The sequence below is a fragment of the Chanos chanos genome, chromosome 3 (genome assembly GCF_902362185.1).
Source record: "Chanos chanos chromosome 3, fChaCha1.1, whole genome shotgun sequence".
Classification (NCBI taxonomy): Eukaryota; Metazoa; Chordata; class Actinopteri; order Gonorynchiformes; family Chanidae; genus Chanos; species Chanos chanos.
In genome coordinates, this window is record NC_044497.1 from 52,021,131 (window position 1) to 52,044,986 (window position 23,856).

The 23,856-nt window shown below is 43.6% G+C and overlaps 1 protein-coding gene across 1 annotated transcript; it reads left to right on the forward strand.

Annotated features, from left to right (window-relative positions):
* Positions 1-521: 521 nt before the first annotated feature.
* Positions 522-21,857, forward strand: rictorb (RPTOR independent companion of MTOR, complex 2b). Its single transcript, XM_030768401.1, has 39 exons — positions 522-585; positions 712-759; positions 4,657-4,754; positions 6,374-6,438; positions 6,657-6,788; positions 7,604-7,667; positions 8,051-8,177; positions 8,289-8,458; positions 8,590-8,657; positions 8,827-8,894; positions 9,227-9,309; positions 9,699-9,786; positions 9,935-10,025; positions 10,131-10,197; positions 10,489-10,569; positions 10,717-10,817; positions 10,980-11,145; positions 11,262-11,363; positions 12,272-12,318; positions 12,497-12,632; positions 12,831-13,030; positions 13,274-13,400; positions 13,651-13,815; positions 14,263-14,339; positions 14,670-14,748; positions 15,021-15,130; positions 15,266-15,353; positions 15,729-15,821; positions 15,944-16,050; positions 16,358-16,590; positions 16,882-17,911; positions 18,953-19,024; positions 19,895-20,072; positions 20,189-20,273; positions 20,416-20,619; positions 20,800-20,955; positions 21,236-21,359; positions 21,493-21,631; positions 21,783-21,857. The coding sequence occupies exons 1-39, from the start codon at positions 537-539 to the stop codon at positions 21,855-21,857; spliced, it is 5,193 nt and encodes a 1,730-aa protein (XP_030624261.1). The 5' UTR covers positions 522-536.
* The last annotated feature ends 1,999 nt before the right edge of the window (positions 21,858-23,856 follow it).

Sequence of the window (23,856 nt, forward strand, 5' to 3'; positions counted from 1 at the left end):
AAAACGTGCTACCAATATATGGCACATATGTAAGTCATACAATACAATGTCTTAACAATTTATTTCTTAACACGGAATGAATTATTTTTTGCTCCTCACTCATCGTGAATGGAATAGATTAATATGTTTTGCAACACACACACACAAGCCAATTTTTATAGCATCTGTACAAGTTTATACAATGCACCTCTATGTTATTTTGCAAGAGGCAGTGTTTTTCTTTCTCACTCTCTTGCTCTCTCTCTCCCTCCTTTCATTGTACTCTTAACAAAACCAGCAAAGCATTCTGTATATTACTGATATAAAATAAATATTCCCTCAAAACAAATTGAACGGCTATTCTTTCGTGCTAAACTTTTTTTTCACAGTTTGGTTTCTTGATGTCGTTATGTCTGAGTGCTGTGTCACAAGAGGTACGAACACAGGCTAAACTATTCAAAATGCTCAACACCCCCCTCCCGTTTTGGAGCTAGGAGACGGGTGTATTATCGCGATAGCCCGCGATGTTTCCGGTGTTGTGTTGTGTCTGTGGAAAGATGGCGGTCAGCATCCGAGGCCGTCCTCTCCGAAGTATACGGATGCGAGGTAAGATTAATCAGTATTTACCCGATCGAGAGACTATTTCGTTAAGAAATGAAGATACTGCCTTTGTCAGCTGCCGCTGGTGCAAGTGTTTTTGCTCATAGTGCATCACTGTCATTGCATTGTCAGGTCGGAATGACAGCGGGGAGGAAAACGTACCGCTGGATCTCACAAGAGGTAAGTCAGACAGGAGAGTGGAGCGAGGGGCGATATCTACATGGCCAGCTTGTATATGGAGAAAGGATGCTCTTCAGTTTTAAAAGACTCGGCTCTTTTTTTTTTTTGAAGAGAACTGCATGTTATAATCATTAAGAACTCGTCGTACTACAACAGTTCAGTAACCTTCTGATTTGTCGATGTGCTTCATAATTCCCTGTGTTGTGATATTGGAAACCAAGCATGGAAGTCATCTCCAGCACAACAGCATTTTTCAGTAGCTTGGTCAGTCTGTAAACACGGAATATGCAAATGCAAGCAGTTGCTAGCAAGCAAGTTGTACAGATCTTTAAGTTCAGGGCAATCACTGAAAGCACTGCATGAATGCACTCGCCCGTCCCCCTCATCTGTGTGCTCCGTAGTCAGTGTCATCTCTCAAAGACCAACTAGTTGGGTAACCAAACAAGGATGTTGATGTTTCTCCACCCAGCGAGCTGGCTAGTTAACTGCTAGCTACCGCATTGGTTGTTATTTTCCGAGCCAGGAGCTAGGGTTGCTAGTTAGAGAACCTACAAATGTTAGCCGTACCACGTTGCTGTTTAAACCGAGGTCGTCCATGATTTCACACTTAGTGCATCTTTTTCCTCTGGTGTTCTCGTAAGGACTGCCTGAACATGCAGTTGAAAATTATTTTCTGGCTAGCATCCGTAGGGTCTAGAGGGGTTTAACGGCTAGTCAGATAAGGTTAGCTACTTTGCATTAGCACTAGTACAAACTAACCCGTTATGCTTAATTATTGTGGAAAATGCATACTAGTTGAAAACAAACCTAGTGAGCAGTAGTATAAGATGTTTTCGCCAATCTCACAGGTCATTCAGGATGTCGGAATGGGGCCCGCACTACCGTGTTTTGAAGTGTTGTCGTAAACACATTCATGGCAAATCCAGGGGATGGACTGTCTAACAACATTAACTAAGGGTCGCCCTCGGGTCTATAACAGAACATTGATTTAAATCAGTTTAAACTGATCAGAGTGGAAATTTACTTTAAACATTTTTTCAGTTATTTTTCATTATAATTTTCATCTCTTTTTTGCACAAAGTGCACACTATCTTCATTGGGACACCGTGTACACATATCAGACTAGAATGTGGAATTCCAGAGAAGTTTTGTCAACATAGCACTTACTATGCTCATTGTCTACCACACGCCACTACTTAAGAAACAGTATGTTTTTTCACTGGTTTAAGCTATAGGAGATTTAGTTGTGCAGTGCTGATTGGCTGATAATTTTTTGTGGGATACTCAGCAGCAAATACCTTTTTGGGGATCCTATGTTGATAATGAGTTCCTTTGTTGTCACAAGAGATGGAATGTTTACTACAAGTTCAGCTGGCCTTCAGTTTCAATTGTTATCAACCTAAAGTGTCATTTTGAGTGGTAAGAGCAAACATGGGCCTATTTTCATTACATGAGCCCAATTTGGATTAAACGCCCACAAAAAAGCTTTTAAAAAACAAACAAACAGTATGTCAGATACAGGGACATGTGTAAACATGAAATATGTCATTGTCAGAATGATTATATAATGGAAATACATTAGCTATAAAACTGCGACGTGTGTTCCTTCAGCACACCTGTTTCTTCATAAGTTATCACTATGTTTTTTATGGTTTCTGTTGCCTGTTGAAGTACCTGCATTGAGACCAGCACTGACCTGGAGTGTTGCTGTTTCCACTTTAATGAGCTGGTTCCTCTCACTAATGCGACATTGTCACGCTCATGCTGGCCTAATATACTACTGCACTGCCATAAGTGAATCAACAGAAATAGTTGAGTTGTTATTTCCAAGGAAGGCAGGAGGAGAGGTATATAAGAAGCATCAAGTCAACAGTACATTTGACATGTCAGCGTCTGCTTTCGAATCAAGAAGATTTCTTTCAGTGTCTCCATGTTTGTTTAGTTTCCTTTTGATGTGAAATGTTCAAAGTCATCTGCAGAGGAGACACAACAGCAATCATCGGTCGATAAAACGCTTTGCTTTTTCAGTGCTAAATGTCAGACAAAGTGATTCGTCTTATTAAAAAAGGGTTTCACTCCAACATACAGCTTCATGACATTATAGTAGGGTGCCTAGAAGAGGGATGCCAGATGACTGACTGAATCATCAGTGGTGGCTTGACATATGCAGACACTCTTTCCCATAAAGGCCACTTATTCTGGGTCTGCTTAGTGGGGTTACACAACAGACAATGTCACCCCCCACACCCACGCCCCCACCTTTTAAGAACCTCAGTGCGGTGTATATTAGTCTTTTGCTTAATTAAAGTGAGCTAAAACGGTATAGTTTGTGGAAGATTTGATCAACTTTTAATCTATTTTCGTTGGTCTCCCGGAGTAGAGCTGAACAACATCTACAACCAAAGCAGAAGGAAAGCAGATGTTGGAGTGTTAGAATTGCATCCACATGACATCATCTGCACAGTCTCACCATGATGCTGGACACCTTCCAGTCTAGAGAGGGAGGGATTCCTTACCCGGTTTCACCTCTGCTCTACGTATACGTATGAAACCGTACTACAAATCGTTTTATAGATAAAGGAACAAAATGAATTAAACACTGTGAGCGTGAAGAAGTTGCGGGGAAGGGGGAGGGGGGGTACAGGCAAGTTGCGGCATCTTTGAACGTTACGTATGTGGAAATTTAGGCCATAGTCTCCGGATACTTAAACTTAACAGAACGCCTGAAACTATACATAGACTCAGTGACCTGATTCCAACTGCCATTCTTATGAGCGTGTTTTTTTTCTTAATCTTTTACCAGGGTCATCGGGTACACTTGCTCTTCTTCAAGGCTTTCATTCTGGATTGAGGGATAGTGGAGACATTGGTACTAATTCGTGGCAACCCCCTGGTTTAACTTGCACAGGGGGGCTAGGGGGGTGGGGCATCATTCCTTGTATAAGTACAGTAGACAGAATAAGTAGAGATACTTTAGGATCAGTGACATTTAGTCAACATCTCCGGAACCTCAATCTGAGATTCAAAGCAGAACCTTCTTCCACTGGGCCGCAACTTCCCATAGCCTGGGACAGTATGGTGGTGGGGTTATGAGTGCCACTGTCCTCGTACACTCTCAGTCCTGCCCTGGATTACTGTTAATGAGAGAGCTCCTGACTCGCATGGTGCTGCAGTGGTTAGGAGAGTCAGTGATGAGTCTGTAAAGGAAAGCCTGTACCAGGACAATTCTTCTTTGCAAAGTGAACCCTAATCCTCAGGGGCTCTAGGTTGCTAAGGAGCTGAGGGCGGTTCTTAAATTGTATAATATTTCAAACTTTGTTCTTTTCAGAAATAATTTCCAACTTAACTGACAGGAGAATTTTACAGATAGAAAGGTGTGCCAAAACCTTTGTTTCCAGCAGGTTAACTCTTTAAGGGTGAAGCTTTCTCTTTGCTTTAACGTGTGTTTGGTGTAGTGGGGGTGGGGGGGGGGGGGGGGGGGGGGGGGGGGGGGGGGGGGGGGGGGGGGGGGGGGGGGGGGGGGGGGGGGGGGGGGGGGGGGGGGGGGGGGGGGGGGGGCGGGGGGGGGCAGGTCTACTTTCAGTCACATCTGGCCAAATTGGGACATTAACTGTTGAATGCAGTTAGCACACAGGAGCATTTCAGTGGATTGTCATTTCAGTTTGTTTGATGCCCTCACTGGTTACTTTCAGTGATTTTGATTAGCATAAATAAAATGAATAATAATTACATGGTAAAGTATAACCAAGTTATATAATTTACCAGTTATATAATTATACTTGGTAAAGACTTTGAGGCGGCTTGCTGATCTCATATGAAAGGCTGCCACGAACATCATAACCCTTCATCTCCGACACTGTATCACGGATGTCTGATTCAGTGTCTGTCTTTTTGTAGACCCCGCTGACAACCTGCGAGAAATCCTCCAAAATGTGGCCAAACAACAGGGTGTCTCCAACATGAGAAAACTGGGCCATCTGAACAACTTTGTTAAGGTTTGTCATAACTGCGCACTGATGTGATTTTTACAGCGCTGAACCCTTTGTCCCCAGCTGAATCACGTCTTCAGCTGTTAAGCTGTGGAAAATTCCTAATATCTCAGTTGAGCCGTATGCAATAAAACAAGATTAAATAAGACCAAACAACACCAGAGCCATGTACAATGTCCTATGCTCTGGCAATATGCATGTCGAAATCTCTCTCTTTATTTTTTTCTTTGTTTTTTTTCCCCCCCAGAGCCAGCTCTCAAAAGTGTATTTATATGGGTAAAGACTTTCCCCGCGGCTTCCTTATCTTGGATAAAGAGATGTGTTTTGAGAAATGCTCTTGGTCTAAACATGTACACTGGGTCTGTCGCGCATCACAGACATCTAGGCAGAGCTGAAAGAAACAGAAAGAACATAAAGGAACTTTCACACTGAGTGTGGAGCATATACAAGAAATTGAGGAGATGCAGGCATCAATCTAGCGGCTGCCACAGCACTAAACCTGACTCTCGTCAAACAAGCACACACAGAGTGTCTTTCATTAGTGCATGTACAAACATGAACCTCTGGCCACATTCCCGTTTCATGGTCTCGAGATTAAGTTTGGAACAGCTTGAGCGCAGACGTCGGATGCCCAGAGAAAAGGACATCTATAAGAGGGGAGTGACAAAGTGTCCCAGCGCCGCTAGATCACGGCTGTCATGCATGGAGCCTGGGGACTAGTGTGACCCATAAAACTTTGTTTGTATGACCCACACAAAGGCTTTTGTTCAGCAACTGGTTTAGCTACACGTGTCTCTGTGAACAACTCTGGTTGAATTTACTGTTTAGACAACAGCATCTTCAGCATGTATTTCTGGCACCCACCATGAGTTCAGAATGATTTTATTACCATTTTTATAGCTGAACTGATTTCACTCTGGGTGAGAAATGACTTATGAAAGCAGTCAGAATGCGCATAAGGCTGAACATTCTGGAGTGCAACTTAAGCGTTGCGCTTTCACTTGGGATAATTGTTATTTAATTCTCTTCGTATTTAATATGTTGTTTTTCTAAGCATTTTCGATTACTCTGAGACAATTAGTTGTGGTAGAAACAGCAGTTTGCTACACCAGTATTTTGAGCCGTAATCGCACACTCACATGACGAGCCGTCATCTGTAAGACAAATAAAGGAAAACCGTCTGGCCTTTATCTGGATTCCTGTGAAGTGCTTGTCGCGTGTCCCAGTGCTATATGCCTAGTGGGAATTCGATGCTAGGCATCTTACTTGAGATTCACTCACTGCTCTGTTACACTTGCAGGTTCTGACAGGAAAGCTCACATTCTGATCCTCTGCCAAGTTTCTGCTCTTCTGTGCAGCGAAAAGCCTCTGGCTAAAGATTAAGTGGAAAAAAAATGTGTTGGTATTTTCCAGATACGTAATCTATAAATATGACACATTCCAGGTTACAGTCTAGTCATTTGTTACAAGCGGTCTGACCCATACTAAACCAGGGATCTGCTCAGTCACTTACCCGAAGCAGAACAAGCAGTCCAGATGCGGTAACGTTGATGGTGGTCTTTGACCTTAAATGAACTGATGGGAAAAAGTCTTTAACAGAACGTAACCTTTTTTGTCTATCACAGCTTTTGTGCAATGTTGGCCATTTGGAAGAGAAGCTTGGTTTTACCTATGAAGAAATCATCATCTGGTGAGAATACATTAAGTTCTCTTGTTATTTCTACTCAAATCTTTTATACAGCGCACATGGACAAACCGCATTTTAAAGGCGATTTCTGCTCTTTGAATGTAAATGTACTGCAATCCATCATGACTCTTTAAGAGATTGAAAAAGAAGACCGCTGCTGAGTCTGATTGGAAGGGTTTCAGTCTTGTGGTTTGAACCTTAATGACTCTTCATTTCTCTAGCCTGCGGCTTGCTCTGCTCAACGAGGCCAAGGAGGTACGGGCAGCAGGTCTCCGAGCACTGCGCTACCTGATCAGAGACAGCAGTATTCTACAGAAGGTCCTGCGACTCCAAGTAGACTACCTGATCGCTAGGTTAGTTTGTTTTCCGAGCCCGTGCTCAGGCCATGGTCTCAAAGCAGGTCACATTTCGTGTCGCTCCAATTGGCGCGAGTATAACAGATATTCAGTGTAATTAGCATTTTGACGGTAGAATTCTCTCAGCATTTGAAGTAGATGAAGACTCTTTTTTTTCCTTCAGATGTGATACATTTGGCTGTGTTCCTCAAAATGCTCCAAGTGCTAACCTCATCACTACAAACATCATGTGATGCTAATGCTTAGTGAAGACTGAATCAGCTCATGTTAAGATCTCCCTTTCTCTCGCTCTCTCTCTCTCACTCTCTCGCTCTCTACTCCCCCTTCACACACACATATCACACACACATATCACACACACATATCACACACACGTATACAGCTCGCACACCACATACCACATACACACATACGTACACGCAAACGGACAGAGACCATGGGAAAGAGACATCGTGTCTGGTGAAGATCAGTGTGAAACCTTTGGCTCACAGTAGTAGAGACGCAGCACTGTCAGAGACCTGACATCTCTGCACAGTCACGTCGCCTCTAATGAGCCTTCAGCAATGTTGTGTCAGACCTTTAGCTGGGTTATTTGTAGATGGGTGGCAGGAAATTATTAGCTACTGTTTGCATTTTCCTGCTCCCCGCTTGTCCTTTAACCAACTACGGAGTTCAGCTATTTGAACGTGTTCTTCGTTTTAATCCACGATGTCTACCCCAAAGAATGGTTGTATAGCTATAGTTTGTTTAGCGGTTACTTCACGCGATTATCTGTCTTTGGAAGTCTTTTAACATCTACTCAATGTCATTAGGTGCATTGACATCCAGCAAAGCAACGAGGTGGAGAGGACACAAGCTCTGAGACTTGTACGAAAGGTGAGTACAAGTCGTCCCCGCCCCCTCCCAGTAGGGCTTTTCAGTCTTTGTTTAGGTGACACCTTAACACGTAGCAAATGAACGTGTTTCAAAAACATGAGTTTCAGAACAAGCTGTTCCAAATGAACACGTTGGTTGGATGGGAAAAGAGATGGAACTCGGTCGGATGCAAAAGAGATGTTTCACTGGCGATTCACGATAATCGTTATTTGCGCAGTTAACCATTAGGCAGATTTAAAATCTTAATCAGTTTATGTATACTATTTTGGTATCCCGGGTGTTTAATCTCCAGGCTGTCTCCACCGTTAAGTGCTAACGGCCCGGCTGTTTCAACAGCGTCACCCGCTGATGATTTTTGTTTTTGTTTTTCCCGGCTTTTCCAGATGATCACTGTGAACGCCCTGCTCTTCCCGAGCTCTGTGGCCAACTCCCTCATCGCTGTGGGCAATGACGGTCTGCAGGAACGTGACCGCATGGTGCGTGCATGTATCGCCATCATCTGTGAACTCGGTGAGTATGTACAGGAAAAAAAAACATGCAGGCATGCAGGGCCGTGTCTATTTCCTCTTAACGGTGAAGTGGGACGGTACGTGCAACCGTTGTTCTCCTTTGGTTCTGCAGCGTTGAAGAACCCAGAGTTGGTTGCCCAGAGAGGTGGTCTCAGCACCATCCTTAAGAACGTGATCGACTGTCAGCTCAGCCGCATCAACGAGGCTTTGATCACCACCATCCTGCACCTGCTCAACCACCCACACACGCGCCAGTACGTGCGGTCCGACGTGGAGCTGGAGGTACTGACGATGTTCTCTCTCGAAAAAAAACAACCTTTGAAGAAGTGGCTTTTCCTCACTGATTTCAGTGAAGTCGTTCGTTGCAAATGCTAATGTTCCTTCTTAACTTTTTTTTTTTTTTTTTTCCCCAGCAAATCCTAGCACCTTACACAGACTTTCACTACAGACACAACCCAGATACTGCAGAGGGACAGCTCAAGTGAGTGCGGTGGTTTGTGTTATGGTTTGCTTTTCAGTAGAATTTTCTGTGATACATGACGGTAAACTGCTGTCAGTCCATGTGCGTTGAATAATTTATTGGTGTACTGAATAATTTATTGCTGAATGTAGTGGTGAGTTACACTGATAATTCATGTTTTCACCCAAAGGGAAGACCGGGAAGCTCGATTTCTGGCTAGCAAGATGTCCATAGTCGCTTCTTTCCGATCCTGGTCAGGTAAGCTGTGCAATTGGTTTTTGGAAGAATTTCAGATGGTTATGTTTCTTATTTTAATATGCATGTTCTCATCCTTTAATATCATTCTGAGAGTTGCTATATTAAATCTGAATTATATCATCTAGCTGTTAATTTGTCTCTTAGGAAACAATTTTCAGTGAAATTTGTTTTTATATGCTGTGCCAATTGGCTTTTGGAAGTGTTTTTTTATATATATATATGTGTGTATATATATATACATATATATATATACATTTATTGTTACATTCTGAAGTGCTTTCACCATATGTTGTCCTTGACTGACCCTGTACCCTGTACCTCTCTTGCCCCAGGCATCATTAACCTTTGCAAGTCAGACAACTCTGGAATCCAGTCTCTGATTGGCCTGCTCTGTATACCAAATATGGAAGTGAGGGTAGGTAAAAAAAAAAAAAAGAAAAACTGGCGTAATGAAGCTTTCTCATATGGTGAGGTGCACAAAACAAATATCAGTACTGTTTCCTCTACTTTCCTTCACCTGAATAACTTTGTTCTGGATGGTGGGCTAACTACATTTCCTTGGCTGCATTTTTGCACTATAACCATGATAATTACACTGACAGCGTTAATATTCGTACCAACACCTTAGACCCTTTATAATTACAGTTTTGTGCTTCCTACGCTTTGTCCATACTTGAGCTGACTGACAGTGGAAAAAGGTCCCCGCCAGCCAATCACAATGATGCATACGTTTGTTTTTGACACAGTAGAAATATACACCTATTACGCATATTAATGAGGATAATGTCTCCTGACTTTCCACAGAGGGGTTTATTGGAAGTGATGTATGATATTTTTCGGCTGCCCATTCCAGTAGCGACACCCGACTTTATAGAAGCCCTCACCAGCGTGGGTGAGTTGCTCTCCAGTTTCGTTTACACACCTCCTCTTCACTGCATCGTTCTCTTCTTAACCTCTTCTACCAATGAGGGCTCTTTGTTTTGGTTTATACTGCGTTTAAGGTAGAATGTAGATGTTATCTTGTTGTCACGCTCCTCCAGACCCCAGTAGGTTCCAAGACACTTGGAGACTTTCGGATGGTTTTGTCGCCTCAGAAGCAAAAATTATCCTCCCTCACAGAGCGAGATCAAGGTAAGGACTCCAAAAGAAGGAACGCTTGTTCATGCAAGTAAAAATGCTCCGTTTTAATAAGGTTATCGAGTTCTGTGTCTTTGTTTTCTCTCTCTTTACCCATAGACCTGATTTAATGGATAACTACCTGGCCTTGGTACTGTCAGCTTTCATCAGTAGCGGACTCTTAGAGGTACATACGTTTTAATTTCACTTTGAATTTGTTGGCCTTCAACCATATAATTAAGTAATCCCCTCGTACACTTATAAAATTCACTGGTAGTGTGCAGCATGTCTTTGTTTCAGTAATACTTGAAGCAACTGGTCAAACGGCATTTTCTTCCCTTAAGGGTGGGTGGCTGGGTGGGTGTGTGTGTGTGTAAGTGTCGGGGGGGTGGGGGGGGTGGATGCATCAGTGCTTTACTCTTTTGCTGTTTGCTATGTGTACTTGTTCACACTTGTATGGCTCCTCCAACTTCTTCAGGGTCTGGTTGAAGTGATTACAAGCAGCAATGACTCTATCTCTGTCCGAGCGACCATCCTTTTAGGGGAGCTACTTCACATGGTACTGTTCCATATTTTATTTCAGTATTCACGGTCGTTCTGTCTCTCTGGTCTCTCTTTTTTTTTTTTTCCTTTGCTGTGTATGAGTGATGAACGATATGGTATGAGGAGTGGCATCAAATGAGATTTCTCTGTTACTTATTCACAGGCCAACACCATACTCCCACATTCTCACAGTCATCACCTGCATTGCCTGCCCACGCTCATGAACATGGCTGCATCTTTTGACATTCCTCAGGAGAAAAGAATGTAAGTGTTCTGTGCCATGCCGTTTTCCACGGCGCAGTATTAAAAAAAAAAAAAAAAAATTCAATCCACGTTAGTCACAACTTATTGAGAAGTCGTTAAGTGTTCACTGCGTGAAATGATGTTTACTTTACGATAATGTCGTGACGGGGGCGGGGGGGTCAGGCGTGCGAGTGCCGCGGTGAACTACCTGAAACGTTTTCACGAGAAGAAGAAACGAGGGCCCAAACCTAACAGCCTTTACCTGGACCACATCATTCGCAAATCCATGGCGACGCATTACTGTCGAGACCAGCACCTGCGTCCGCAGAGAGACATCTTCATCATCAAGGTGCGCGGTGCACATCCCCTGGCCTAGGCAGAATACTCAGCTCTACGGTACCAAACATTTCATCCCGTCGAAATGTTTTTTGTGCTTTTTAATTGCTCCTGCTTTTGTGTCTCCAGGACACCGAGGATGCCCTCATGATGCACCTGAGAGAGAGTCACATCCTCCATCATAAACAGAATCTGGACTGGAACTGGATTCTGATTGGAACTATATTGAAGGTGAGTAAACTTTGGTCTTTGGACCATTAAAGAGTTTAAATCATTCCCCAGGTGGGCGGGGGGGGGGGTGAGGAAAACGTTGAAGTTTTGTTCTGTGTTTGCCCTTAGGAGTGCTGTGAAGTAGGTTCTCAGGTTTTTGGTAATCGTGCAATGACCACGAATGGCCAAAAAGGCATCCAGAATCATGAAGACATTCATCAGATGTCACTAAACATCTGAGAGTGCACAATCCAAGTCATGTGTTGCCAAACATTTAAGTATTTATTTCTCTCTGTGGGTGGCAGGCACGCAGAGACGGGGGACAGATGTTTTGTCATTTTTATAACTGATGCCTCTTTTAGAAGGGTTTTTTTGTGTGTATGGTGCTTTAACCCTGACAGTGAGGTCAAGTGAATGAACAGAGTGGAAGAATCTGTAAAGTAACAAAACCTTTGGCTCTTGCACTTAAAAATGTCAAACATTCTCTCAACTCTGGGGGGTGCTCCTTCATAACAGCAGAATGCTCTCCTCTCAACAGCAGCATGACACTTTATGCAGTCTGTGGACATTTGCAGCTGCCCGCTCTCAGTTTTGAAGAAGTGTTAGTAAATGACTGCGCACATTCACATCAATCCATTTCACACACACACACTCACACTCTCACACACACACACACACACACACACATCTACTGTTTTGGTACACCTGACAAGCATACCAAAAAGTGCATGTTAACTCGAGTGCTCTTGCACAAATGCTTCTTGTCATTCATGAAAAGCTCCTTTTTTTTTTTTTTTTTTTTTTACAAGTAACTCAATAGAGCCCCAGCAAGAATATGAATAATAACATCATCTGATCCCTTTTAGATGACTAATGCCTGCGTGTGTTAACCCAGACGTTTTGAATTTTTTTCCGTTTTCTTCATGCAGTGGCCAAATGTCAACCTTCGGAACAACAAAGACGAGCAGATGCACAAGTGAGAACACATCAGGTTTACTCATGCATATCTGGCCTTTTTGTTTGTTTTTGTGGGTTGTTGTTTTTTCCTTTTTCTCCTTTTTTTTTTGTTCCTTTCTTTTTTCTTTTTTTTTTTTTTTTTTTTTTACTTTTTATGAAACCTTTTTCCACTGAACTTGACACCCTATTTTTCTTAGGTTTGTGCGAAGATTGTTGTTCTTCTACAAGCCCAGCAGTAAGCTTTATGGCAGCCTTGAGCTGGACCACAGCAAGGCCAGACAGCTTACGGTTGTGGGCTGTCAGTTTATTGAGTTCCTGTTAGAGTCAGATGAGGTAAGGGACTGTTGTGTCAACACTGCCTCTTCAAACCTTATTGTTGTTGTTGTTGTTGTTGTTGTTGTTGTTGTTTGGGGGGGGGGGGTGTTTGTTTGTTTCATATACAGGGGCAAAACCTCCATGCTCGTACCCTTGATTTATCATTGATTTTGCTATGCCTGTACTGAAATATTGTCCACGTTGCTGTTTTGTCAGGATGGTCAGGCCTACCTCGAAGACCTGGTGAAGGACATTGTGCAGTGGCTCTCCTCAACATCAGGGCTCAAGTCAGACCGCAGTCTGCAGAGCAATGGCCTGCTCAACACCCTCAGCCAGCACTACTTCCTGTTCCTGGGCACTCTCTCAGCCCACCCCAGTGGTGTGAAGATGCTTGAAAAGTGTAGCGTCTTCCAGTGGTTAGTTTACGTTCACCCCTTTTGCCGTCTCTCTTAGTCTTTCATCTTACAGCTCAACTTACAGAGACGGTGAATGATGATGTGAAACGTGGTGGAATGTAAAAAAAAAAAAAAAATTAGATTAGAGTAGTAAATCAGTAGATTACAGTATAAAACAGAGATTGCTTTCTTCAGTCTGTATTATTTCTGAGTTTTGGCGGTCTCCTTTTTTTTTTTTTTAATTTTTTTCTTATTTTTGTTTAGCCTGCTGAACCTGTGCTCCCTGAAGAACCAGGACCACCTGCTGAAACTCACAGTATCTACACTGGACTACAGTCGGGATGGCTTAGCCAGAGTCATCCTCTCCAAGATTCTCACAGCTGCCACTGACGTAAGATTCCAACGTGTCTTCATTTAAGGCAGAATGCCACACTAGCTATACTTGCTCCTCTTCGAGATGGACGTCTTTGCAGTAATGTTGACGTTTCACACCGGGGCGGGCGTCCCATCAATCTCCTGTTGTTTTTCGGTCGACGACGCCGACACTACCAAAAATTAGCAGCGTTATCACGGTCGTGGCTGTTGAGCGAACCACATCCATATCGTGATTGAACTCGTTTTGACCTCTTCTTCTCCCACAGAACTGCAGGCTATACGCCACCAAGCATCTGCGGGTTCTCCTGCGGGCCAGTGTGGAGTTCTTCAGTAACTGGGGCATTGAGCTGCTGGTTACTCAGCTCCATGACCGTAATAAAGCCATCTCAATGGAGGCTCTTGACATCTTGGATGAGGCCTGTGAGGACAAGGTGAGTGGGCCGGGGGTTAAGATTAATAGAAATAAAATGTTAATTTTAAGGTGCCTTTACATCATGTGTTGACAAGACTTTGGGTGCTTATTCGGGATAAGATGGGTTGCTTGCTTTGACTGGATGCTAGCTCAAAAATGCAGAATTACTGGATTTGTTTGTACGATGTTTGATTAAAACGTAAGCAGACCACTCTGAATATGTTTGTCCGGTTGCGTCACGTGGCCTAATTTCCCGAGTCCACATTCTGATACGCTTGCGTGATTTGGTTGTTAAAAGAAATACTTTTGAAACACGTGCTTTCTAAAGAAGAGGTCATTGTTCAACATCACAATATTTGATCCTGCTTTTCCCCCACCTGCCTCGTTTTCCTGTGCCTGTTGTCCTCTGCTTTGTTTACACTACGACCGCTTTTCATGTTACGACCTGTTTCCTGCTTGTATTTAGGCAAACCTGCATGCTCTTATTCAAATGAAGCCAGCACTGACTCATCTTGGTGACAAGGGCGTTCTCCTACTTTTACGGTGAGTCCTGGTAATTACATGGATCATCTGAAAGTTCTCTTGAAATTTGGGTTACCGGAGTAATGCAAATGATCTTTTATAGCATTCTGAAGAAGTGTTGCACACACACTGGTCAATGACCTTTTTAAAGTCAGTGAACTGATACATTTCCAGGCAGTGTATTTAATTTTGCATTAAATTTTGTTATGTTCCGGCATGTGATAAGATAACTTAATCTGACCTTTTCCCATAGATAGCTCTTTTACCATAGTCATAATTCCCTGTAGTGGCTGAATTTTGTCCGTGTGAGTTAGTCATTACTATCACCTGACAAACTGGGTTGTTCTGCAGGTTCTTGTCTATTCCAAAGGGTTTTTCCTACCTCAATGAGAGGGGTTATGTCACTAAGCAACTGGAAAAATGGCAGAAGGTACTGCATGTTCTAGTTACTAAAATATTAATATACTTGTTTGAGTGTTTTCGTTTGTTTTTTTTTTATGTCCATGTGTAAATTGCCGATACAGGCAGGACAGTGACTGCTAAGTGGGAGAATAGGAGTGTAATTGAAACTTGAATGGATTTACAGTTATGTTGCTAAACTTGTTATTTTTGTTGTTTTGCTAATAAGACTGATATTATCATTGCCATTTGTGGATCTGTTTTTGTTCATATGATGTGTATGATGAACTCCCTCCTTCATAGGAGTATAATTTAAAGTATGTGGACCTGATTGAGGAGCAGTTGAATGAGGCACTCACTACTTACCGCAAGCCTGTTGATGGAGATAACTATGTGCGACGGAGCAACCAAAGGTTTGAAACTTGTTTGCGAATGTTCTAAAACCCCTGAAAACGTCACACAACACTGCCTCCAGGGGGGTGTTGTTTCTGATCATGTAATAATGTAGTACACTTTTTAAGTCGCACCAAAATTCTGTTTTTGAACAGGTTACAAAGGCCAAATGTTTATCTTCCTGTGCACTTGTATGGTCAACTTGTACATGATAAAACTGGATGCCATCTATTGGAGGCTCAGGTGAGACGCGAAAGGTTTAGTTTTTTTTTGGGGGGGGGGGGGGGGGGGAGTTGTTGGTTTGGGGTTTTTTTCCGGGAATGGTTTCAGCTGTAGTACTTTGGGAATTTTGTTGAAACATAGACGTAGCTACCGGAGATTGAACAAAAAAAAAAGCAACTCACAAAAATATGTTTCACAAGGACTCAGGAAGACATGTGTTTCCGTACCCACCTGAACCTAAGAGCTCTTTTTTCGTACTGTTTACTCTACGCCACCTCGCTACGTATTCACTTGAGGCGTTTCTGTGCCTCGTCCAAACCAACATACTTTATGGCGCTTGTGGGTCGTTATCACTTCACAGTGTTGTTTACAGACTCTCTCTGCTCTCTCTCACAGAATGTGGTTGCTGACCTAAGCTATACTGTGCGTTCCCCAGTGCTGGACAAGTGGGAGGGTATTAAACAGCTGAAAGCCGCCCTCTGGGCCTTGGTTAGTTTAACTGTGTCTTTTGTTTATGGTGACATATATTTCTTGTTGTGATCCTTTTCACGACGTACCTTGCGGCAGTTTGCGCAATTTGGCTGTGATTAAATAGTGATTTTGGTTTCTAGGGTAACATCGGCAGCTCTAACTGGGGATTAAACCTCCTCCAGGAAGAGAATGTGATCCCAGATATTGTGGCTTTAGCTCAGCACTGTGAGGTCCTGTCCATAAGGGGGTATGTTACCAAGAGCAGAACCTACGCACGCCCCACTCTATTGATGTTTTACTTTACAGATATTGTAAGATACAGATACAAATGCAGTATACACATATGATAAAGACATAATTGTGAATCTTGAATCATCTTTCCAAGTTCTGAAAAACTTGCCAACCTGTTCCCACAGAGTTGCAAGTTCTTTCACTTTTTTTTTTACACAATCGACTTGCTTAGAAGTACAAATCCCGCCATGCTCCTTGCTACTCTGCTTGCGTCACTTTCATTCTTTCTTTTTCTTTTTTTTTTCCTCCCTCCCTCCCCCTAGGACATGTCTGTATGTTTTGGGCCTAATCTCAAAGACTAAGCAAGGCTGTGAGCTTTTAAAGCTTCAGGGTTGGGACTCAGTACGGCACAGCAGGAGACAGTTGTGGCCTGTGGTTCCAGATGAAGTGGAACAGCAGCCACCCAGCCTTCTCTCTTCTGTCCCAAGCACACTCAGCCTCAACTCTGAGTCAACCAGTTCCAGACACAACAGCGAGAGTGACTCCACTCAACCTGGTAAGTGTTTCCTCAAATGTCCCGCCCACCGCGCTCCGTCACGACTTAAGTTCGGATCCGTTTGGACGGCACTGTGGTAAAAGCGGCGAGCGCTTAATGATGTCTTCTGTTTTCAGCAGCGTCACTAATGTCTTTTTCCTCGTGCATTCTCTGTGCTGCTTCGGCCAGCTATGACATAGCTCTGATAAACTGTTTTCGCGACACGCTATTGTTACGCAGTTGATTTAACAGTCGAAGCGTTGGATGTTAGACTCCGTTCTGAAAAGACCAACTTTTTGCATGTATTTTCAGGGATGTACATAATGGATGATGATAAATTAGAGAGTTCTGATCTGTCAGAAGACCAGCCTCTCTACATCAGACCTAAACTCCTGAAGGACCGGAGCCCCTTCACCATCTTGGCGTCCAGTCGCTTTGTCCGAAACCGCTTCCTCATCTCTCTCTCCGGCAAGAAGCTGCGCAGCACCAGCGAGCAGAAGGGCACTGGCAGCGCTAAGCTCCACAGTGACACCAAACTCAGCGGACTGAGGAGAAACCGCACAGTCACCGAGCCCTCCCTCTACTCCCCGGGCCAAGGAGATGTGTTCTCGCCCGTCTTTGGCGACGGCCAACTGCCCAAAAGCCAGACGGTCACCCAGGAGACGTCCTTTTTGGGCAGTAAAGGTGCAGAGGCCCAAGGGAGCACACCCAGCATTGGAGAAGCGGACGTGCGACTCCCTCGGGCTGAGCGGAGCTCCGGGGCCGGGGAGAGTCACCGAGAGCAGACGAGTCGGGAGAGGCTGGCGGGCGACGGCTCCTCCTCCGGAGGCGGGGCCCACTTCAAGAGCCGGAGTCAGAGCTTCAACACGGACACTACGACCAGCGGCATCAGCTCCATGAGCTCCAGTCCGTCCAGAGAGACAGTGGGGGGCGTGGACTCATCCACCGTCGACACGGACTGCGTGAGTCTCAATACTGTGATCAGCGCCCAGACCATAAAGACGTTGCATTCTCTCACACCGCAGTCCAACCACCTGCCCCTTTCTAAATCAAACTCTGTACTGCTGGTTCCCCCTGGTTCTTCTCACACTCTACCCCGACGAGCCCAGTCCCTCAAATCGCCTTCCGTGACGACCATCACCAGCCTAACCGACTGCAGTTTTATGTACACTAGTCCAAGGGATGCGCTGGGTTACGCAACGCTCAAACGCTTGCAGCAGCAGCGCATCCACCCCTCTCTCTCACACAGCGAAGCCCTGGCCTCTCCCGCCAAGGATGTGCTCTTCGCTGATGCCATCACCATGAAGACCGGTAGCCTGGATTCCCGGCTCACTCCCCGCAGGTATGGTTCTCTCTACGTTCACCCCCCCCCCCCCCCCCCCAAGAGGAGAGACTCTCTCTCGAACTCCCTCCTCTTATTAAATCACCCTCCTTAATTTTCTAGACGTTAAACTGTTTGAACTTGTTTTTTTGGTGATGTACCTCTTATCCCTTTGGTTTACAGTCAGAAGACTTAAGCCATGGGTGGAACAGGACAAATTGGTCTAGGGGGTTGGGGATTCGTTCATCAGTGTTGGACTTGTTTGTATGTTTTTACATGAGTTGGTTTGTGAAAGGGGAACCAATGGTCAGACTCTTAAGAAATACCAGGTCCGATAAACGTTGAAACTCTTAGTGTTCTCTTGATGTTTAATAGGATAACTCTCTCGCCGGAAGTGTGGTCTGTTAAAATGACACTTTAAAGTTCCCTTGACACAAACCGTAGCAAATTTTCAGTTATAATGTTGAAACTTTGCTAAAATTTGTGATAGAATGCATATTCTAACGTTTTTCATGTGAAGACGTGATTGACATGTCAGTGTTGTGTCAGGAAACAGACAGTTAAAATAACAGGCTTAACATGTTACTTTTGGTCAGCCTACTAAACACATATAGAAACCCAGTGCTCATATTGCATCATAACACCATGAGTCAAACCATGTGGTAATTCTTAATCATACATTGCACAGCCCTGTCCTCAGTATCCTTCTTTCTATTAAGTCTTCACTTCTTTGAAATGTTGGGTCACTTCTAGGGTATCTTCTGTGCAGGTCTGCATAGAACGGACAACTCTTGGTTAGGGTGATCGGTTTGTAGCCTGTTTTACTAAAAAAAAAAACTGCTCTGTAAAATGAACAAGAATAACAACCACAAAAAAAAAAAAACAACGCCAGATTAAGAACGTGCATTCAGTTCCCAAAAATAAAAATTCAACTCGTATGTCTCTTCCCTAGTTTATTTGAAGTTCTCAACTTGCCACAGAGAAAAAAACCAACGTAAGAGAACGCTCCCCCTCGTCACCTTTGGAAATAATGCCAACTGTCTTTCTGATGGTCCCTCTCAGGTATACTAAAAAGCGCTTCCGCTGCCTCGGCCACAGCCCCGTTGGGCCGCATCGCAGAACTTTCTTCCCACGGTGCGTGTACCATCCCAGAGGGCTGAAATCCCCCCCCACCCCCACCCTTCCCCCTTTAGTTGGAACCCGCTTCGGAAACCGAGCTTGTAACTTTTGTTTCCACCCCACGCTTTATCCAAAATTCTCAACCCCCCCCCCCCCCCCCCCCCCCCCCCCCCCCCATCTCAGAGTGTGCTCCTGTTCTCTTCGACCGTGATCTTTCCCTAAATCCCTCAAGATGCCAGAGCAGCTAAACTCTGTCCGAACCCTGACCTCTTCCTGCTGCGGTTGAGTAAAATAGGCCCCTCCCCTCCTTTTGCTTTTACACAAACAACTTACCAATGAAAAACTGATTACGTATCATGCCCCCCCTCCCCCTCTTTATACTGGATGGTTTCCCAGAAGTAGTACAAACCATATGTGTAAATTTGCAACACTTGAATGATTTTGTAACCTTTTTTTTTCCCTATACAATATCTTTTCTTCTTCTAAATGCTGAGAATTAGTCAGAATTCTTCTCAGTGGATCCTCACAGTAGGGCAAGGTTCTCTTCTGCCACTTCCTCTGTGGTCACTCAGAAGTTTGTATAACTGTTTGACAGCCATTTCTTCAGCTGTTAAGACCACGTGCGCTTTGAATACGACTGAAAGTTAAGCCCATAGCTCAGTGTTATATGTAACTAGATGATAATGATGATAACTTTTGATTCTGGGAAGAAATTAGGCAGGATAAATAAGAGTAAAGAAAGCACAGTTTTATCGACTAAGGTGTTTCTTTCGCAGGGACAGTCTCTCTCTCTCTCTCTCTCTGTCACCCTGTCTCACACACCACTCTCTGACAATGCTCTTGCTCCAGAGCTCTAATGCCCACCGTACTCTCCCCTGTTCCCAGGTTTCTGAAAGCTCTGAGCTTTGCCTCTCTGGATAAGGAAGACCTCCTGAGTCCCATTAGCCAGACGACACTGCAGCGTTCCTCTTCTGTGCGTTCCATGGTGTCCAGCACCACGTACGGCAGTTCAGATGACTACATTGGCCTGGCTTTGCCCATGGACATCAACAGCATGTTCCAAGTACTGACTCTATCATGATGTAACGGACCATACGGTTTCACCATCTCTGCTAGTGATGTTTACGTTATGTACAGGTCATGTGATTTCCTCTAATTGTTTCTAATCCTTTCCCCCAGATAAAGGAAACTCCATATTTCCAGAAAAGAACCAGCCCACCATCGGAGGATAGATCGGCCAAGTTCTTCTCTGGGGACTCCGATGGTAAAATTGAGAAAAAAAAAAAAATAGATTTGCTGCCAGAAACAGTGACCCAGGCCTGCGGGTTCAAAATGAGTCATGAGATTAAAGACGTTTGAAATGTGCCGTCCCTCATTCTCAGCTATCCTTTGCACTCTCGTTTTAGGTCCCAGCGATAGCTCACGTCACGCAGTCTTAAAATCCCAACTGAGTATCACTGAGCTCATGGCTGTGAGTAAGACAGACCAGCAGCAGCTCTTAGGATCAGAGGAGACTGGCCTGCAGGAACACAGCGAGGAGAACTGCCTGTACTGTGTGGGCCTCCATGTGCTCGGTTGCAATGCACACAATTCAACACAGAACCGTGCGGGTGAGCTACACCATGGAAAACCGATTCATTGTACTCTTTACCCCTCTTGGCTGGTGGGGATATGGTTCTGGGGGGGGGGTTTCCGGTGACGCTCCTCTGGCTGATGTAATTGTGGCTTTTTTTTTTTTGGGTGGGGGAGGTGCACTTTTTTTCACCTTGTTGATCATTCTTGTCCTCCAGACTATGCTGATGTGCCATACTCAGAGTGGTGCAGTCAACCCATGCACAATCACCTGGAGGTCATGACCCAGTCCAAGTTCTCCGGCGTGTCCGGCTGCAGTGATGCCGTGTCTCAGGGTTCTGCCGGGAGCACACGGAGCACCGAGCTGGTTCTTGGTGAGAACACACCTCTGACAGGCTTTGTTGTTCTCTGTTGCTTGTTTAACAGTGAAATCCAAATGTTACAAAGGTAACAAATTACATTTCTCTTCTGGGAAAGATCCTGAAACCGTCCTTACTGATACCTGTCAGAAGACAGCATTTATGACGATTTCAGAATTAGTAGTGTTTTTGTAAGGGTACAAGGGAGAAAGAATGAGAGCCCCGGACTTTCTTTCTTTATTATTTGGTAGAGATTACGGGTTACAATGCTTTGTATTTCTTTGACTTTCCTCAGGGGTCAAGACCATTCCGGAAGATGCTCCCGCCTGCCGAGTGCTGCTGAGGAAAGAAGTGCTCCGTCTGGTGATCAACTTGAGCTCTTCAGTCGGAACCAAGGGTCACGAGACAGGACTTCTCACGTAAGGAACACTATGCAACTCCTTGGACCCCCTCGCGTACCTCGTCCTTTGTGACCCATTAAATCTTCAGATCAGAACCTTATCTTCGTTTGTTTTTTAACTTGGCGCCATGTTATGACATGTTTGTTTACAGGATCAAGGAGAAGTTTCCGTACGCGTTTGATGACATCTGCCTGTATTCAGAGGTGTCTCACCTCTTGGCTCACTGCATGTTCAGGCTAGCCTCTCGACGTTTCATCCAAGAACTCTTTCAGGATGTCCAGTTTACACCGGTACAATTCCCTAGAATCATGCTTCAGTGCAAATAACTAAGATCTTTAATAGGACAGTGGTTTGACAGGCCAGCGCTTCAGAAATGCTTGATTGCATAACATTTACAGCTTTCTGTGTGTGGTAATTGAGTCTGTTTCCGCTTGTTTACAGATGTATGAGGAAGCTGAAAGCATCCTATCAACACCACAGAAGCATGTCATCTCAGAGCCTCCATCTGAGCCTTGAGCTTCTTATGCCTCCCAAGTCCACAGCGCCTAACCCCCTCCACCCTTTTTACCATTCCCTATGGCATGGGAAACTTTTTAGGGAGATGGAGTCAGTCAGAGGTAACACAGAGCCAATGGAACAGACAGTGGAAAATCTTAAAGACTGTCACTGTAGATGCCTGCAGAAGGAGTTTTAACCAAAATCAAACCTGCAACTGACAGTAATGAACTTCCGCACTGATTTTTTTTTTTTTTTTTTGGCGGGGGGGGGACACACAAATTTTAACATTGAAGTATTATTTTTTTTTCCCAACACTGAGATGGCAATTCATGCAAAAGAACACATTGAGTGCACTTTGAGCTTGTACCTTTTTTTTTTTTTTTTTTTTTTCTTTTTTTCCGAGAACAATACTTTAGCATCATGCTTATCTTTCTGTTAAGGTAACGCAACTTCCTGGAGTATCAAAAGCATGTTTTTGTACCCTTGTCGTTGTGGATCCATCTGCTTGGGTTAAACACTACCGGAGATTGCAGTGTTTCCTCCACTGTAACTCCCACCGCAAACATATCCTCATGGCTGTCCGATTTAAAAATTTCTTCCGCTTCATGAAAGAACGTTAAGGCTGAATAAACAGTCTGCATTAATTATAATATCTCTGATATGTTAGACAATCATCAGTATTTGATGCAACTGAGATACTGTCTATATCAGTGACTACAGTGATTCTTCAAACCATATTCCTCTGCTCAGCCAATGGATTTTGTCTTTTTTTGTTGTTGTTGTTGTTTCTGTTTCTGTCTCTCTGACTGGGTTTGTCCAGATATGAGCTGAGATAAAATCTAAAAGCATGTTAGTGTTAGTGGATGATCCTACATTAGACTAATCTAATGAACCCACTCTTAAAATGACTTTCAATAGACCACACATTTTCAAGACTTCCTAAGACCTCAGTCCAATTTAAGTTTCTCTCAGAGAAAAGTCAGATTCTGATTGTTGATTTTTGATCACGATATTAAAGGTACAGATCCTACGCTCAGTAGGAGAAGAGCAAGCTTGCTTTTCTGGTCTAACTGGTGTTTTACCTGATCCTTTAAGAGTTATTTAACTAAAACAACGTAGTGGCAGAAAGGTTATTTTGTGGTTAACGCTATCATTATTTACTGACATACCCCTTTTTCAAAGTCCTATCATTGGCCTGATCACAATGTAAACGTCTGTCAATTTACAAATACGCTGTGAGCTTAATGGAAGTATACTAACGCTTTTCTGATCCAAACATTTCATTGATAGAAGGCTGATCACTGATACATTTGGACGTTTTTTCTTTCTTATTATTCAATTTTGAGGTCAGTATTTGAATAATTGCTATGCAATGTGCCTGATGATTCTGAACATATTTGTTAGTTATAAATTGGTTTTTATTGAGAAAAGAAAAAAAAAAGGAAGGCAGGTTTTGTTCTCTCCTTTTTTGGCTGGACCAGTCATGCTTTTTAGGCAGCTTGAATTGTTTTTTGCCTTATTTTTTATTAGCTTTAATCCTATTACAAAAAATGAAATTGTCTAAAATTTTTTATTTATTGTAGAAACTAATGATTCCATCGGTGATGGCCTCTGTTTTGCCTTGGCTTTTGCCTGAAACTTGGAGGTGTTGTGATTTTTAGTGTATGACATGCAGTGTTAACTTATTAATCTAAAATCGTCTGCTGGCAATAATAGTATGTTGAACCCATGAGAGGAAGAAGAAAGATGGAAAAAAACAAAACTGTGGAATGTTTTGGGATGAATATGCACTCACTGATTCTGATTCTTAATGGAGGTTATAATGGCGGACAATGTGCTCTGATAACCACTTCAGCGGGAAGGAAAAAAAAAAGAAAAAAAAAGGGAAAAACAGAAAGATAGATTCGATCCCCCTCGTGTAATGCTGCATCTCGGCGGCTGCTCCAAGCTGTTTGCTCAGAACGTTCTTGAAAGTGGTCTTGGTTCAGATATTTCAGCAGAAAGGTATACAGCACTT

Bases quoted from the DNA above. Each gene is read 5' to 3' on its own strand.
- rictorb (XM_030768401.1), top strand. From the start codon at position 537: ATGGCGGTCAGCATCCGAGGCCGTCCTCTCCGAAGTATACGGATGCGA. The intron at 8,658-8,826 runs GTGAGTGCGGTG...TTTCACCCAAAG, and splicing joins ACTGCAGAGGGACAGCTCAA to GGAAGACCGGGAAGCTCGAT. The intron at 13,031-13,273 runs GTTAGTTTACGT...ATTTTTGTTTAG, and splicing joins AAGTGTAGCGTCTTCCAGTG to CCTGCTGAACCTGTGCTCCC.